Source organism: Salvia miltiorrhiza, chromosome 8 (genome assembly GCF_028751815.1).
Source record: "Salvia miltiorrhiza cultivar Shanhuang (shh) chromosome 8, IMPLAD_Smil_shh, whole genome shotgun sequence".
NCBI classification, from domain to species: domain Eukaryota; kingdom Viridiplantae; phylum Streptophyta; class Magnoliopsida; order Lamiales; family Lamiaceae; genus Salvia; species Salvia miltiorrhiza.
Genome location: NC_080394.1, coordinates 18596262 through 18612685, shown reverse-complemented (window position 1 = coordinate 18612685; position 16424 = coordinate 18596262). Strand labels below are relative to the sequence as shown.

The window sequence follows — 16424 nt, the reverse complement described above, 5'->3', positions numbered from 1 at the left end:
AACACAAACACTTCGGGGATGTCAGAAGCTTAATTGGCATGGCACCAAAACATGATCCAAGAGGTGCTCAAGTGTAGAGGATTCATGTAGTGTAGGTTTTTTTAATTATCGTAATTTTTTAATTATCATAGTATTTTTTAATTATTTAAATTATTGTAATTTTATTTTAATTAATGTAATGTTGAATTTTTAATTTTTATGACATATTTAATTTTAAAATAGAATGGTAAAAATGGGATTAAATGAAAATGAAGATTATAACGCCTCATATAGAACTAATGCACTGGAGAGGTGAGACGCTAAGGTAAGGACCACCTTTTAGTGCCTCCCACTAGAGATCTTCTAAGTTGTTTAAGAGATTATAAGCTCCTTCAAAGTGTTTTGACAAAATAAGCTCTAAGAGAATCTCCAGTGGGAGGCGCTATAAAGTGGCGCTATAAGGTGGTAGCGTCTCCCCTTTCCAGTGCATTGACTCTATAAGAGGCGCTATAATATCCATTTCCATTTTATCTCATTTTTACTTTTCTATTTTAAAATTTAACATTTTATTAAAATTAAAATTAAAATTAAACATTATATTAATTAAAATAATAATTAGAATTACAATAATTAATATAAAAAATTATATTAAAAATTAGGTAACAAAATTAGTGAAATAATTCGAAATTATATTCAACATTCCCAGCCCATACAAAATTAAATAACCCAAAATGAAATAGAGCAAAAAGCCCAGCAAAAATTGAACAAAAACAGGGCAAATCAACCTAGCGACTCACGCTTCTTCTTCTCTGCATCTGTTCTATCTCCTCCATCTGTCTCTCTCTCCCTCTCTTTCTCTTTCTTTTTTGTTTTTGTTTTTAAATTCGAGCTTGCTCTGCACGCGTCAGCCTTCTCTCTTCTTCTGCATCGGCACGACGCAAGGAGCCCAGCACGAACCAAGCGGGCACTCAGGAGCGCGGCCCACCGTAGCGTGCCACATCGAGGCGGCACGCCCCCTCTCATTCCCCCCACCATACTGGAGATGCTCTAAGAGCTTATAAGCTTTCAAAAAAAATAAGTTTATCTACCCCAACTTATATTATCATTATTTTATGAGAAACACTCATTTTATAAAAATAATTCAATTATTACTTTTTATTTTCACTATGTATTACTCTAATTTGATCTTTCTTCGATTTTGTCTCTCTAACAAAGAATTACTCTCTCTAACAAAAAAGTCTATCTCTAATTTATAAAACTCAATTATCCAAATACTTTGACAACTTATAAGTTTTTAAAAAACTACTCCATCCGTCCCATGAAGCATGATCCAATTCTTTCCGGCACATAAATTAAGAAATTGATATTTTGTGTGTTAGATGTGGTAGGTGAAAAAGTGAATAAAGAGTTAATTTTTTACTATTTTTACAACCTAAAAAAGAAACTGAATCATACTTTGTGGGACGGAGGGAGTATAATTTATAAGCACTTCAAAGATCCTATAAAGTCTAAAGACTTATAAGATCTCTAAAATAAGGTTAGTTAGAGCACTCCCAGCAGAAATCCCAAAATTATGCTCATATATTCTTCCCTAAAACTTCCCTATTTAATTTTAGGATCTCGATTTTATAAATGCATACACCAGATCTCCTATTTTCTACATAAAAATAATAATTATGTGTGGGCCCTACTAATTATAAGCTTAAAATAAATTTTGGGTGGGTGTAAATTTAAGATTGAATTTAGGTAGGTGCAATTTTTTTGTGGGCCCCATCCAATTTAGGGGATCTGCTGGATGTATTTTTTTTATCTCATTTTCAATTATTTTAGCCTAAATTTAGAGTTAGTGATGTATTTAGGTGATCTGTTGGGAGTGCTCTTAAACAGCCTCCGTAGAAGCGGGGTAAAAAGAGAGAATAAAATATAGTGAAGGGTAAAATGTGCAAAAATAAAGTTTATCCGAAATTAGTTGACTAGAAAAGAAGGCAGTCGGTCAACAAAAGGACAGAGATGCGAAGGTCCGGCAAACCACTGGGGTCCGAAAACAGTACCCGGTTCAACTACCCCAGCTAAGGCCCGTACCCGAGTAGACCAATCGGTACACAACGACGTCGTTTCAGTCTCCGAACCACTGAAACGACGCCACTTAGCAGAATTGAATTCCCCAATTCAAAAAGCTCGTTGTGAAAAGAGGCATCTTTTATTCTCTCGCCTGCAACTCGGCGGATAGACACACGCACACTCAGCTCTCTTCTCTCCGGCGAGAAGGGGAGAGGGAGCGGGAAGAGAGAGAAAGTTAAGACAGATTGAGAGAGCAAGTAAGCTGCTGTTCTGAAGCTCTTCATCGCCGGAAGCCTCTCACTCTCTGGTATGCTCAAATTTTGTGAATTATCTTCAAATTCACTTGTGCTTCATTCCCCGATCTGCTAGCTCGATCGTCGCAAATCGTTTAATTTTCGAGCGAGCATTTGAAATGAGTTTCCTTGTTTCTGATCTTGAGCATTTGCACCTTCTGATCTTTGTTTTACAGCTCGCGATTTCGGAGTAATTGTCTGCAGCTGTTGATGAATGTACGTAGTAGGCTCTTGTGAAGATCGAAGACTAAATTTGCTTTTGGTAATTCTCACGCCGGTGTTCTGGTTGGTAATATTTATTTATTTTTAATTCTAATTTTTGGGTGCTGTTTTACTGGCTTTCCCCCCCTCTTATTCCTCTAAATGGGGAACTGTTAACTATATGCTCTACTACGAGCTACAAAGTGAATAATAAACTCGTTCTCGTAAAGAAGAAGCTACATTAGCAATTATGTGTATACTTTTTCCTATTCTGAGTTTACTGGGTTCGTTTAGATGAGAACTGCTTGAACCCCTTCATCCATTCTTCTTCTTAACGTTGTTAATATGCCTCACTTTTCTGCTCAACGAAACGCCTCAGTGATCTTTACAATTCTCAATAGTTTTCAACGAGGCACATGTCGCTGAACAATTTGAATGGATACGGAGATGTTGCATTATTTTTGTATCAGAGGACCGAGTGAGGTTGTATTTGAAATCTGTGCTGAAATCTTGGGCTGTTAGAATGAAGTAAAGTCGGTGGCGTTTGGCAGGTAGAACCGTAGAAGCTTCTTTCATGGCCTACTTGACCAAGACTTTGCGATCAAGCATCGCGGCTTCAAAAATGTGTTCTTTGCAGGCATTTTCCTTTTATGCTTGCCTAAGTGGTTGGATAATTTTTCTATCCCTCCATTTCCATTATCTTGTTAATTGGCACAAGTCAAAACTCGTAGAGGCAGCTAAATTTGAAAGTTTTCTCCCGATAGGAGCTTTCCATTTATACAGGAACAAGTGTCTATTCACAACTTGACCGGCCATCAGGAGAGCAATGTATGTGAATTTTTCTTCTCCCCGCTCTTTCCTTGAAGTTGGTCCATATTATTTGGTTATCGATGTCCGTCTATCTGCAGACTGAATTAATTTTATCTGCTTGATAATTGGGCATCTTCTAAGTGTGATTGATTGCATTATTGGTAGCTAATAATATAGAGTTGTATAAGTTTAATTAGTACTTTAGTCGTTTTTGTTAGTACTCCCTGATGCAAACAACAGCAAAATCAGTTGCTGATAGTTTATTCTATTTGCTGAGCTCTGTTATCTGAATTATGTCATTTGCCTTTTGCAGGAAAAGCCACTTAGGGGATGGACTTCTAGACTAAATACTATTCTTAATGATGGTAAGAATATTGCAGTTTATAATCATTTTGTGCCTGTCTGAACTTAGGTTAATATCTCAATTGTTGTAGACAGTGTATTCTATAGCATAACTGTCTGAAAATTCAAATTGCTAGAGAGTGGAAGATTGATATAGATTCAGGTGTTTCTTCTTGGAACAGTAGACACAGCTATAGAATGAAACAAAATTAGTAGGGACCATCAGCAGTTTGCCCTTTGAAATAACTCAAAAATCGAAAGGACCTCTGAAACGTGTGGCAGTGAGAGTATATGCAGCTAATAGATGTTTAATTCCTATGTCTGCTTAACTCGTTTATTTAGACACTATATATATATTTATATATATATATATATATAAACAGCTTTGATATGTATGTATATTAACAAACTAGTTTGAAAAAAATATTAGAGATGCTGCTTTTCCACCCATAAAAGTTGCCAAATATAGAATGTTGGCCATAAACTAATTCTCCCTCCGTCCCCAAGAGTATGCTTCGTTTGTTCAGTATAGATTTTAATAAATGTTAGGTGAGTGTATTGTGAGTGGAGAAAAGAGTCTACTACTTTGTGAGTGGAGTGGAGAAATAATGGTGGGCTATATTGATAAAATTATAAATAAGTGTTGAAAGTGAGGATAAAATATAAGGGGTTAGTGGTGGAGTCATATCAAAAAAATGGACTCTGCATATTCTTGTGGGACGGACGAAAAGGAAAGTAAGCATATTCTTTTGGGACGAAGGGAGTATTATATTAGTATATTATCCACTAAATATAATTATATTATCATATTTTCTTCAGAATTTACTAATTTATTATTGTATTGTCTATTAAGTTTTAATATATTGTCTTTGTTCATCTTCATCTCTTTTTGTGCTAAACAAGGATGGTTAGTAGTTAGGGAGTAGTAAACCATATAAAGAAAATAGGCGTATTGTGAATGGTATGCTTAAGCTCTCATCTTTGTGAAGATGCTATTTTTCACTGACCTTTTACTTTAATGAAGGACCACAATCACTTGACTATAAAGACCTTTATGGCCATTACGGCCGAGAGAGATGCTGCCATCCGAGAAAGGAACATGGCATTGGAGGAGAGGAAGAGGGCTTTTCAAGAGCGGGATATGGCAATGTTAGAGAGGGACGCTGCAATTGCTGAACGAAACACTGCCATGCAAGAACGGGATGAAGCAATTGCTTCTCTAAGATATCGAGAGAGCTCAATGAACGACAATACCAATATCCCCGATTCATTTGGAAATGAGCTTGCAAGTGGAGGCAAACGTATCATCCAGTACCAGCAACAACAGCAAATGCGTGTCTCTGATGCTGCATATAGTCCTAAAGGAAACTTACGTGGCAATGACATCGGTATTGCAGAGACTGCTGAGACTGCCAAGCCTCGGAGAGGGAGGCAGACGAAAGATAAAGAAGGAAAGGCAACAAAATCAGCCAAGCCTCCGAGAGCTGGCAAAAGAACTGCTGAAGCAGTAATAAAAGAGGAGGTAAATTCTGATGCGTACAACGGTTGGAGTAACGAGCAGGGTTTGGAAAGTGATGAGGAGTACCTAGATAAGCAAGTTTCCTGGAAGGATAATCTGGGTTTGAACCAAATTAATTTTGATGAATCCGCCATGCCAGTGCCGGTTTGCTCGTGCACAGGTTCACCACAGCCATGCTATAGATGGGGAAACGGTGGCTGGCAGTCTGCGTGCTGTACAACCACAATCTCAATGTATCCACTGCCTCAGGTAGCAAACAAACGCTACTCCAGAGTTGGCGGGAGGAAGATGAGTGGGAGCGCATTCAACAAGCTGCTCAATCGACTTGCTGCAGAGGGGTACGACTTCTCCTCTCCCCTCGATCTGAAGGACCACTGGGCTAAGCATGGCACGAACCGTTACAGCACTCTTAAATAGCTTATATATTGCTTATTTGCACAGGTAATGGTGTTAGATGGTGCTGTGTTCTACTCTACCCCCTAGGTTTTTATTTTATCTATCTTATATAATTGCTAATATCCAATGTAATGCCTTGATTGGATTCTTATTTGGAGTGTATACAATTCTTGAAAATCAGATCAAGTCGAACCATTTCAAGCCTAATGGATAATCTGTATTCCGCTTTATTGGATCGACACATTTCCATGTTTATCATGCTTGAAAATTAAATGGACCTATTTTCTTAGTCTATCAGCTTATCGGGGTCATGTTGAATGGAGTATTAATTTTTCAAAGATTCAATCCTCTTAGATATAATTCAAAAAAAATAAAAATAAATAAAGAATATGATGATAACAGGAATAGAGACGAGACAAGATTAACAACAGTCTTTCTTCTAAAAGATACTACTAGTATTAATTTTGTAATAACGACTATTTCTTACTAAAGTTAGACCCACAGTCATAAGAAACTTGTGTTCTAAGAGGCAAGAGTGAAAGAAAACTTGTGCTAAAAGAATTAAACAAAAACAATCAATAAATCTTCTTTCCTACAACTTGTAACCACATTTGAAGACCCCAGTTGTACAAGTTGAATTCTTCAATGCTCGAATAAATAATAGAAATGGAATTACATTCCCTGTCAAATCATACACACTACTTTTGCATCTGGTATTTATTATTTTTCCTTTCATACCTACTAATACATGATAGAACCAATGAAGCACAGTTATGTAGAGCTTCAAATTTCATAGTAATGCGAAAAGACCAAACCCAAAAATATATAGTACTAATATTTTTGGAACGCTCAATCCTGCAACATTGCCATTGCGACACAAGAGTTTCATTACCAAAAGCTCAATATAAACGTACCAGTCCTTTTGAAGCACAGTAGACAGGCACGAAGCAGAGGAGTCAGATAAGCACAACGGCATTTGATCACCAGCTCGAAAGTATACAGATGTATAGCGTATACACACATGCTCCTTACCTGACTTCAGAAATCAAACAATGCTGCGGAAAAATGGAACAAAAGCTGCTAGAAGAGAGAAGGGAATGAAACACAAAGATCACAACAGCATAGGCGACTATAATTGATCAAATTCAGGATGCAAGGAGAAGAATGACTCAGTAAGAGAGGAGTTACATTTTGATGTTTCCATTCCAGATAAAGGAAGTCTTCATCATTTCTACAATATCAACATGCTGCTTGAAGAGCCAGTTGTTGGGCAAGAGCTACAATAATCAAGAAAGAAATGCTAGACAATATATAAACTAAGAGACAAAGGGTCTACTAATAAGACAGCTACTTCAATATGCTTAACCACAAAACAAGCATAACAACTGGCTCCATCTTACAACTTTGGTAGTAGAGTCCAGGCAACTTATACATATCCAGATTAAGGTCCTATCGCAAGCCATGTCCTAAAAGGCACATTCTAGATCTAAAATACATGAAAAATGACTAAATGCAAGGGAAGAAAAGAAATTTACACAAGAATAATGGTGACAAGGAAGAAAGATTGTCAAAATGAAACCGGTATCAGGAAGAATGCATAAAGGGCCGGCCATCAGATTTTCTTTCAAACCGCCAGAAAGAAAAGATCATGTCTTGTCATCACTCATTTCTCAGAGAGCTGAAATTTCACCATTTCCAACTCAATCTGCAAAGACCTAATTGGCAAAACAAGTAAAAAGAAAATCGATGTTTAGCAGCCCAAAGTAAAGAATATATAAGCTCACATAAGTTGTTAAGTACCTGGCATCCTGGAGCCTAATAGTGATAGTCACGCCCATACATGCGATCATCCCCATAAAATGAAACATAAGAGTTATAATCGTACTGAGCATCATTAGAAAAATGAAAGCAAGGGTCCCAGAAGTAACCTACAATTAATAAAGGATAAAACAATGACATTTACATCAAAACCATAATAATTACTCCCTCCGTCCATGAAACATCTTCCTAAGGGGAGTGGACACAAGTTTTAGGAAAAACAAGTTGTGTATTTAGTGAGTGGAGAAGGGGTCCCACAAATTAGAAAAGGTGATGACAGTTAATGGGGTTATTTCCAAAAATGGACTAGGAAGATACTTCGTGGGCGGACGAAAATGGAAAATTAGGAAGATGTTTTGTGCACGGAGGGAGTATGATGGAAGAAACCACCATCAGCTCCAAGATTCTCTGAGGCTAACATAAATCAAAACTGTAAGGAGTGAACAGGTACTCTTTAACTGACAAAAATGAGGTGAACTAAAATTTCTAATACCTCGACATCTAGTTCCATGAAATAGAATAACAGGATCCGACTAGTCTAGCCGAATAAGATGTCTGCTAGGCTCCACAAGACAGGGATCCGACCCATCCAGGTCCTAAACAGAAAATCAGTAACGGCAAGACTACTGCATGTTCTTCAACACATTCCTTTCCAATGAAAATGGTCCATGAAATATCCACTGAAAAATCCCTGCTTACCATCATGTAATTAATTCGATGGTCAACATCATCATAAGGACAGGGTTCATCAAAATGCTTTCCCATGAATGAGAATGACCTGTCATATCCTTTTTCTAAGGAGTAGCAATATCGCCTATGTGAATCATAGTCACCTTAGCCTGCACCTTGCACCATGCCTCACTATGTCTTGGTAAGGCCTTGCAAGCAATGGGCCTTGACAAGACCCTTGAAAACTCATCTTCTGACTGCTCATGAGTTGCACCATTTACATTTACAGTTCAGAGCCAATGCTACTTGTGCTTGCAATTTTCACTTAGGAAATGGATAGGGAACAATGCCAAGGGAAAACAACACCTCGTTCAAAGTTTAGTCTTCCACAAAAACAAGGATATGGATCCTCAAATTGATGCTCATCAGCAAAGCCATCCAGCCACTATAACCAGGTCCATGTGGACAAAAACCCTGCCCATATCTGTTAAAGGACGCCCACCTCATGTGAAGCCCCTTCCTGCAACCGAAGGAATACAAAGCCTTCATATGAGCACAAGAATCATCAATAACAGAAATAAAATTTTCAGCACTACCATGACCAATCCGAAATCCTCCACACATTCCACCTCTACAGACTGCATCTTTGGTAAAGGATTTGAAAATATTGCTCGTACTTTGACCTGTGGAGAAGTGACAAAAAAAGGACATGTATCCCAGTCACGTGCTACAGGAACTCAGAGAGAGAGAGATCAAAGAGTAAAATGAGCACAAAGGAAGTTAAATAATTTCAAACTGCCTCCAAAATTCCCTTAGTTCGTCCAAAACATGCAATTGCCACATTAATCATGTCTGAGTAACTTCTTCTAGAACATTACTCTGCTGTGTTCCTATGGCAACATGAAATATTACACAATATCAAAAGTAACCTTCATGAAATTGTACTAGACAAAGACCCTAAATAAATCTAGAAAGCATTATACCTTTGAGCTACCATTGCCCAATCCCTTGCCATTTACACCTTCCACTCATGAAACTGCAATTTCATGTGTATTGCAATCAACAAATTCAAAATCCTTCCATTTGGCAGTTGACATATTTCGGGCTAACATTATCCGGTCAATCTCCCCCAAAGCTTGGAAACCCCTGACACGATCTCTATCCCAATAAGAAAGGAGTCCGTCAATAAACACGGACTTGACCTGGGCCATTACTTTAGGATGTGGTTCACGTAAAGATTCAGCAAAAGCCACTATGGCAGTTCTCTCTGAGTGGCCACTTTGCTTGCTCCTTTGTTGCAAATTGGACAAAAGCATACCCCTTGTTCTTGTTCGTCGATGGATCCACATGCATACGAACTTCAACAACCTCACCTGCATACTTGAATACTTTTCTAAAATCCTCTTCCACAGCATCTTGACCTAACCCACCAACAAATATCTCCCTCGTTTTCCTTATCTTACATTCCGTCGCAGCAGCCTTTAATATAAGTGTTCCTCTTCCACATTCTCGACTTCTGCTTCGTTCCCCAGTGCATCATCATTAGCAAGATCTTCTTCCTCAAATTCTTCATGGACCTCTTGATCACTGAGACCCTGAATTTTTCCATCACCATGTTCCTCAGGGAAAGCCTTCTCCAGTTTCATCATCATTAGCAAGATCTTCTTCCCCAAATTCTTCATGGACCTCTTGATCGCCAAGACCCTCAGTTTTTCCATCATCATGTTCTTCAGAGAAAGCCTTCTCCAGTTTCACCTGAACACTAAAGCCCTCCAATTCAATAGTTTCACCTTCAAGATCCCCTCATCAATATTTTTATCTGCTTCTTCTTTTCTTCCTTTAGTTTATTTTTTTTATTAGTTACATAGGGTTCTTGAGAATCCACAGGCTTTCCCCGATAACCATAGGTTCTATAGACTCAGAAGAACTTTCACCACTTTCCATAAAGTGACTAGAGGGCTCAACTTCAAACTAAGGGTTATCGTCGGCAGCTGGTTTAAAATTGCCAGTTTCTGTAGTTTTATATCCTCTAAGGTTTTCTCTTCTGTGGTCTCTTCATTTTTGCCCCATCAGCTAACTCTGATGCAATAATACGAGCAGAAGCAGCTCTAGATGATGTAGGAACTTTCCTTATCACTTTTCTAATCCCCATTTTCACTATTTTAGTTCCAGAAACAGGCTTTGCTACGGTACTGACTTGTTCAACTGTAACAAATTCAAACAAAATGCCACTCACTAACACAGAAGCAAGTTAAAAACAGAGATGCGTGTATGTAGTGGGCCATGAATTGGGCCATATTGTAGATTAGGTGAAAAATTCAAATGCTTGGTATTTGAAGAACTAAACCTTTTTTTTAACAGAGAAACAATTGACACAACAGATTTCATAATTATGGGATTGTAGAAGTCTGAGCAGAAACTAAGCTACCCCAAACAAAGGCTCCTGTCATTCTTTTCTGCCAAGCTATGCCAAATCTTTAGTCCAATGATGGGGTTATATATATCAAACGATTATGTAGAGTTAATGTCACATATGGTTAAACCCATTTAGAGTGATCTAATTTGGATTTCAATGTATATCCAATAGGATGCAGTGTTTAAAGGGTAGTTTCTATTTGTCTGATTGGTTAATGTACACATCAATTTTTTAGACGATCAGTCATCTTTGGAGCAGATACTTAATAGTCACAGTGTAAGGAACTCGTATGCTACTTTTCATAAAACTTGTTGCATGCAGCACGAGCTACACTAAACAAGTCGCAAACTATTCTATATAACAGTCCCGTTCTGTGTACCTACATGATTCTGCATGCATTTAATCCATAAAGACTCATAACACTGCATAACTGAAAGATTTTTGTAGCACGTTAAGCAGAAGGCGAACAGCATTATAATTCTGCAACGATCAGATGATCGAACATAGTAAAAATTCCTATTTGGAGTCGGTTTAATTTCTTAACAAAATAAACATGTTGGCTCTAAATAAAAATAAATAAATAAATATATATACTCCATATTATATGCTACTTAACGCCATTGATCAAACTACCAATATAAAAACATAAAATCTGCACCCCTCTCGCCGCCCCCAGAAAAAAAAAAAAAAAAAGGCGCGAAAACACACACACTTTAATTCATATACTGGTGTATAAGAACAGAAATGTGAAAATGTTATAACACGAAACTCCAATACAAGCGGGATAGACAATTTGTTATTACAAACCTGATGCTTCGGGCTTAGAACCGGCGGTGACGCCGACTCCTTTTGGCGTTATGGCGTCTCTGGTGGTGGCCGCCGGGGGTGTCTTCGGCGTCATTTCACCGAGCTGTCATGGTCGTATATTATTCAAATCAACGTAAATTCGATTAATCCGATCGCGAGGGTTTGGATTGGAGACTTTTCTTTTTGGGTTGATGCTTACTTCTAAAATAGTATTTCTTCCGTCTCACTCCAATAAGTTCACTTCTTTTAGGCACGGAAATTAAGAAAACTTACTTTTTAGTAGGAAAGTGGTGTGATCCACGCCAATTAAATACAATTTTTTTACCCAAAAATAAAAATAAGCCTATTGAAGTGAGATATTCCAAAAGGGAAAATGAGGCTATTGGAGTGGGACGAAGAAAGTAGTATTAATTATAAATGCAATTATAAAAAGAGTAAATGGGGTCAGTTAGCCCTTCCAACATAAGAAAAGGAAAAATTGTCCACTCAAACAAAAATATGGAAATAGTAACTTTCAGACTTTTTTACCCTTATTTGAATTTTTTAAAATTTAAATAAATTGAAAAATTAATTCTTATTTTTATCAAATTAAAAATACAATTAAATCACATAAAATTATATCACAAAATTACCACATCCAAAATTCACACTCAAACCCTAAATCTCTCAAGCTTCCTTCGCCGTTCCGTCGACGCCCGACGTCAGCAGCCCGCTCCGCCGCCATAGATCCCCACGACTGCCGTAGATCCAATTCCGGTGCAGCTGCCGTAGATCTTCATTGTCCTCCAATCGCCTGTGCAACTCCAGCCCGTTTCGTCGACGTCCGACACCGGAATATCGTTCAATCGGCAAGTTCAATCGACGTCCGACACCGGAATGCCGCCTCTCCTCTCCCTTTGCAAGTTCAATCAATGTTCAATAGAATGTTGCCGCTGCGATTTTTCAGAGGTGCCACCACCTCTTCTCCCCCTCTGTGGTTTCAAGGCTTTAAGGTTCCAGCGCCGCCGCAGTTTCAAGAGATTAGGGTTCCAGCGGCCGCGCGTCTTTCGTCAGCCGTCGTCGTGTCCTCCGTCAGTCGCCGGCGGGCCCCATCGCCTCCTAACAATGTCAAGCTCCGGCAATATTGAATCTTAGGTAATTTTGAACACTAGTTAGCACTGAATATGTCTACAATTTTGTTAGTTTTATTGTTTGAATACTTTAGTGTTGAAATGTGTATAATATGTTGGTTGTGTGCTGATAATTTAGCTATTATTGTTGTTGTAATGATATTTAGATTCAAATGCATAGTTGCACACATAATGTAATGATAAAGGAGTTTGAGGATTTTTTAGGACAATAACTTAGATTGATTTGGAAATTAGGAAAATAACTTTCGGACTTGTAAAAATAGGACACTAATTTTTTTTAGAGTAAAATGAGACACTAATTAATAAGTGTTGCATCTAGGGATGGCAGTGGATCATGGACCCGGTCCAGATCCGTGGATCCAGATCCGTTTCAATTTTTTGGACCCGACGGATCTGGATCTGGATCTGGATCTCAGTTTTGAAAACGGATCTGGATCTGGATCTTGAAATTTTAGATCCGGATCCGGCCCAGATCCGACCCGTGGATCCGTTTTATTTTATATATATATTTTTATAGTTTATATTTAGTTTACTAATAATATTAACTAAATTAAAAATAATAAATAAATTATATTCAAAAGAATAAAACCTAAAAGTAATTAGATAAAAGTATTGTGTGTTATATTTTTCATGATGGAAATTAGATGTTGTTGATTTTGTGAATTTTTTTTAATTTAATTTAAAAATAGTAGATCCATGGATCTGGACCCGTGGACCCGCGGATCTGACGGATCTGGATCTGGATCCAAAATTTTCAGATCCACGGATCTGGATCTGGTATATGAAAACGGATCTGGATCTGGTATTGGCCAGACCCGATCCAGATCCGGCCCGTTGCTATCCCTAGTTGCATCTGTAGGATATTTTTCAGCCAATTATTGGCCGAGAAATGTCCTATTTTTGCGACGCTTATTAATTAGTATCCTATTCTACTCTAAAAAAAATTAGTGTCCTATTTTTACAAGTCCAAAAATTTTTGTCCTAATTTTCAAATCAACATAAGTTATTGTCCTAAAAAATCCCCTGACACTAATGATAAAGTGTGTAACTATGCATTTAGTGTTGATAAAGTGTGGAAGTGTAAGGTGAAAAAGTGTGAAACTATGCATTTGGTTATAAAGTGTGTAATTTGTCGTTTCGTATGAATTAACTTGATTTGGATAAAGTGTGTTAATGATATAATATGTGTAACCGTATAAATTGCACGGTTACACACATTATCGCGAGATAATGTGTAATGTGCTGCAAATTAGTTGAAAATGTGCTGAAAAAATATTGAATAGTTGGTGAATATGCACTAAAATTTTCTCCGAAAAATTGTGTTGAAAATTTTGTTCATTAAAGTTTTTTTATTATATTTTCAGCATGGTCTGTGGACGTATGAACGACGTGAGATGATTGACGTGAAATTTAATGTCAATGTCTATTGTCATGAAACAATTTTGGATGATATTCGACATACACTTCTTTCCTTTGGAGATGAAGTATTCAACAAATTTGCTAGGTCATGCTTTGGTCATTTTCTTGGATTACTTAAACCATTAGGAAAATGTATGCAAGTACTTCAATATGTAATTTAACGTCAAATGAAATTTCGTAATAAAGATCCTAGTGAAGTGTGGTTTTAAATAAATGGAACTCCCATTCGGTTTAGTCCATTTGAATTTGCGTTGGTGACTGGATTGAGATTTGGCGGCACATCTTTTACTCCATATCGACGACATGCTATGCCTATCGACTCATTCTACACCCGTGTCCTCAATAATAAAAGGATATTGGTTAGTGACTTGCGTGATAGATTTATAGCAAAAGACATTGGGTTATTGACAGAGGATTACGTAAAGGTTGCTAAAATCTTGTTCGTCTATAATGTGTTATTTGGTGTTGAGAAATCGAAGCCGAAGCATATATCAGAGTGGTTATGGGTTTTGGTTGAGGATGAAAAAGCATGGAAGTCATTTCCGTCGGGAAGTTATGATTTCCAAAAACTTTTGCACTTCTTAAAGAGCATCAAGAAAACCACTTCATCGGGCACAACAAAGTGAGAGTCATACACTCTATTTGGTTTTAGCACAACCTTTATGGTATGTTTAAATCTTTGTAAATTATTATTATTATTATTATTATTATTATTATTATTATTATTATTATTATTATTATTATTATTATTATTATTATTATTATTATTATTATTATTATTATTATTGTTACTTTTGTTTGTTTAAGTAAAGTATTGTTTATGTTTTTAGGCCTGGATATATTGTGCTATCCTAGAATTTGTATCTACCATAGGTGTTGTATCTTCAACAACAAAGATTCCTCGTATACTGCGCTTTCGTTATACTGTGGGAAATATAGATGTGGCTGATGTGAAAGATGAGGTATTTGTTTATTTAAAATAAATAATTTCATTAATTTTACCACTAATTATTTTTTTTATTATGAAACAGGTATACCCCAAGTTGGAGCCTAATGATGAAAAAAAAAAAATTGGGGTACAATTAAGAAAGAAGAGACGTCATTCCTTCTACACTATGACCACTCCTTAGATAGAATCAAAAGAGGTCGTGTACAAGACTCCATTGTGACTCATCCACCATCCGGTACAAATGCCACGACTCAGCAAAGACATCAAAGGTCTTATTTGCCACCAACACACACAGTGGTTGTCCCCCAAAGGCCCCTGATGGTTGACTCATCAAGTCAGCACCACACTAGGAGCACCTATGGTTCAGAGGACCCTATTTATAGCTTCACTTTTTCGCAGAGACAAGCACTTGTTCACGATATAGGCGACTATGTTGTTAGTCAATTGATGACTACTGATTTTGTTAATCGGATTGGTGAGTATGCTGCCGATCGAGTTATGAGTCGGATTGGTGACATGCTACCTCGATATACAGATTCTATGTCAGAGGAAAGACATACGTTGGATGTTCAGGTAAATTATCCATTTATGAATGTATTATTTTTATATGTTTATGAATTTCATAATTCTTATATTTGTTTTTTTTATTATTATCTTACGGTGGACATGATATAAATTATGTAATACCCCGTTTCCCTGAGTTAAATTTAGAATTTATTTTCGAAATTTAGAATTAAGATGATTCACGCCGGATATAAAGAAAATGAATTTATTTTTAATTCCAACAAAAATAAATATGATTTACAAAAACATTTGTAAATTTAGTTATTGAATTTATATGCATTGCATATTTATTTAATTTAGCTTTCAAATATTTTCACGAACTATTTATTTAAGCGAACACTGAACGATTATTACAGTTTTCATAGTACAACCCGGAAGACTTTTTATTTTATTCCCACCTACTTCTCTCCCTCACCTAACACACACCCACTACTCTCCACCAACTATGCCCCTTTAATTAAAATATCAAAACACTCATCTACCTATTCAAGCACTACTGAAACCATTTCATGTTAGTATTCCACTCCATCTTTAACAAATTACAACCTTCTCTCTCGTGAGAAAAGCTCAGTTGCAGCACAACAGCCATCCGAATAATTTATCAGGTTTCTACTCCTCCTTGAAACGATTATATTACAGCATTTTCTTTAGAACTTCAGATTTTTCCCAAATTATCAAAACCAGTTTAGCAACATCTCGATATACAGATGAATAGAGATGGAAACGCATACATAGCTATTTTGCTAGCAAATCAAAAACTCATGCTTTGCAAACAACCAAACTTAGAATCACTAAGTATGCAATCTGTATGTGTGTGTATTTCAATAAGAACAACGTACATAAATATTATATATGTTTATGCTTTTAAATAAAAGCTCGGTTGATTTCAAGAACTCGACTTTCACTGTTAAGAAAGAAAGAAATAGGGGAAACTATGATTTTGGTGTGTGTGTCTGGTTGGCTGAACGAGAAGCGGCCGGCGGTAGACGGACTGCTGCTGTCGGTCGGAGTCAGGGAGGCGGAGGCGGTTGCTTGGCGCCACTGTTATCCT

At 37.0% G+C, this 16424-nt stretch overlaps 2 protein-coding genes and 1 pseudogene across 5 annotated transcripts in view; 2 read left to right on the top strand and 1 right to left on the bottom strand.

The window, feature by feature from the left end:
* The window catches only part of LOC131001633 (uncharacterized), a 465975-nt gene that overhangs the window by 322290 nt on the left and 127261 nt on the right, over positions 1–16424 (top strand). The gene's annotated exons all lie outside the window — the stretch shown is intronic.
* Positions 2012–5831, top strand: LOC131001641 (protein BASIC PENTACYSTEINE6-like). 4 transcript variants are annotated; one of them, XM_057928197.1, is made up of 5 exons: positions 2012–2347; positions 2510–2595; positions 3086–3362; positions 3658–3709; positions 4711–5831. In XM_057928197.1, exons 4-5 carry the CDS (start codon positions 3704–3706, stop codon positions 5620–5622), a joined length of 918 nt encoding a protein of 305 aa, XP_057784180.1. In that variant the 5' UTR covers positions 2012–2347; positions 2510–2595; positions 3086–3362; positions 3658–3703; the 3' UTR covers positions 5623–5831. The 4 variants fall into 4 exon arrangements, with proteins under 4 accessions (XP_057784180.1, XP_057784176.1, XP_057784177.1 ...); XM_057928193.1 differs by lacking the exon at positions 3086–3362; XM_057928194.1 differs by lacking the exon at positions 3086–3362 and having other exon boundaries at positions 2510–2618.
* Positions 6256–11495, bottom strand: LOC131001674 (uncharacterized; annotated as a pseudogene).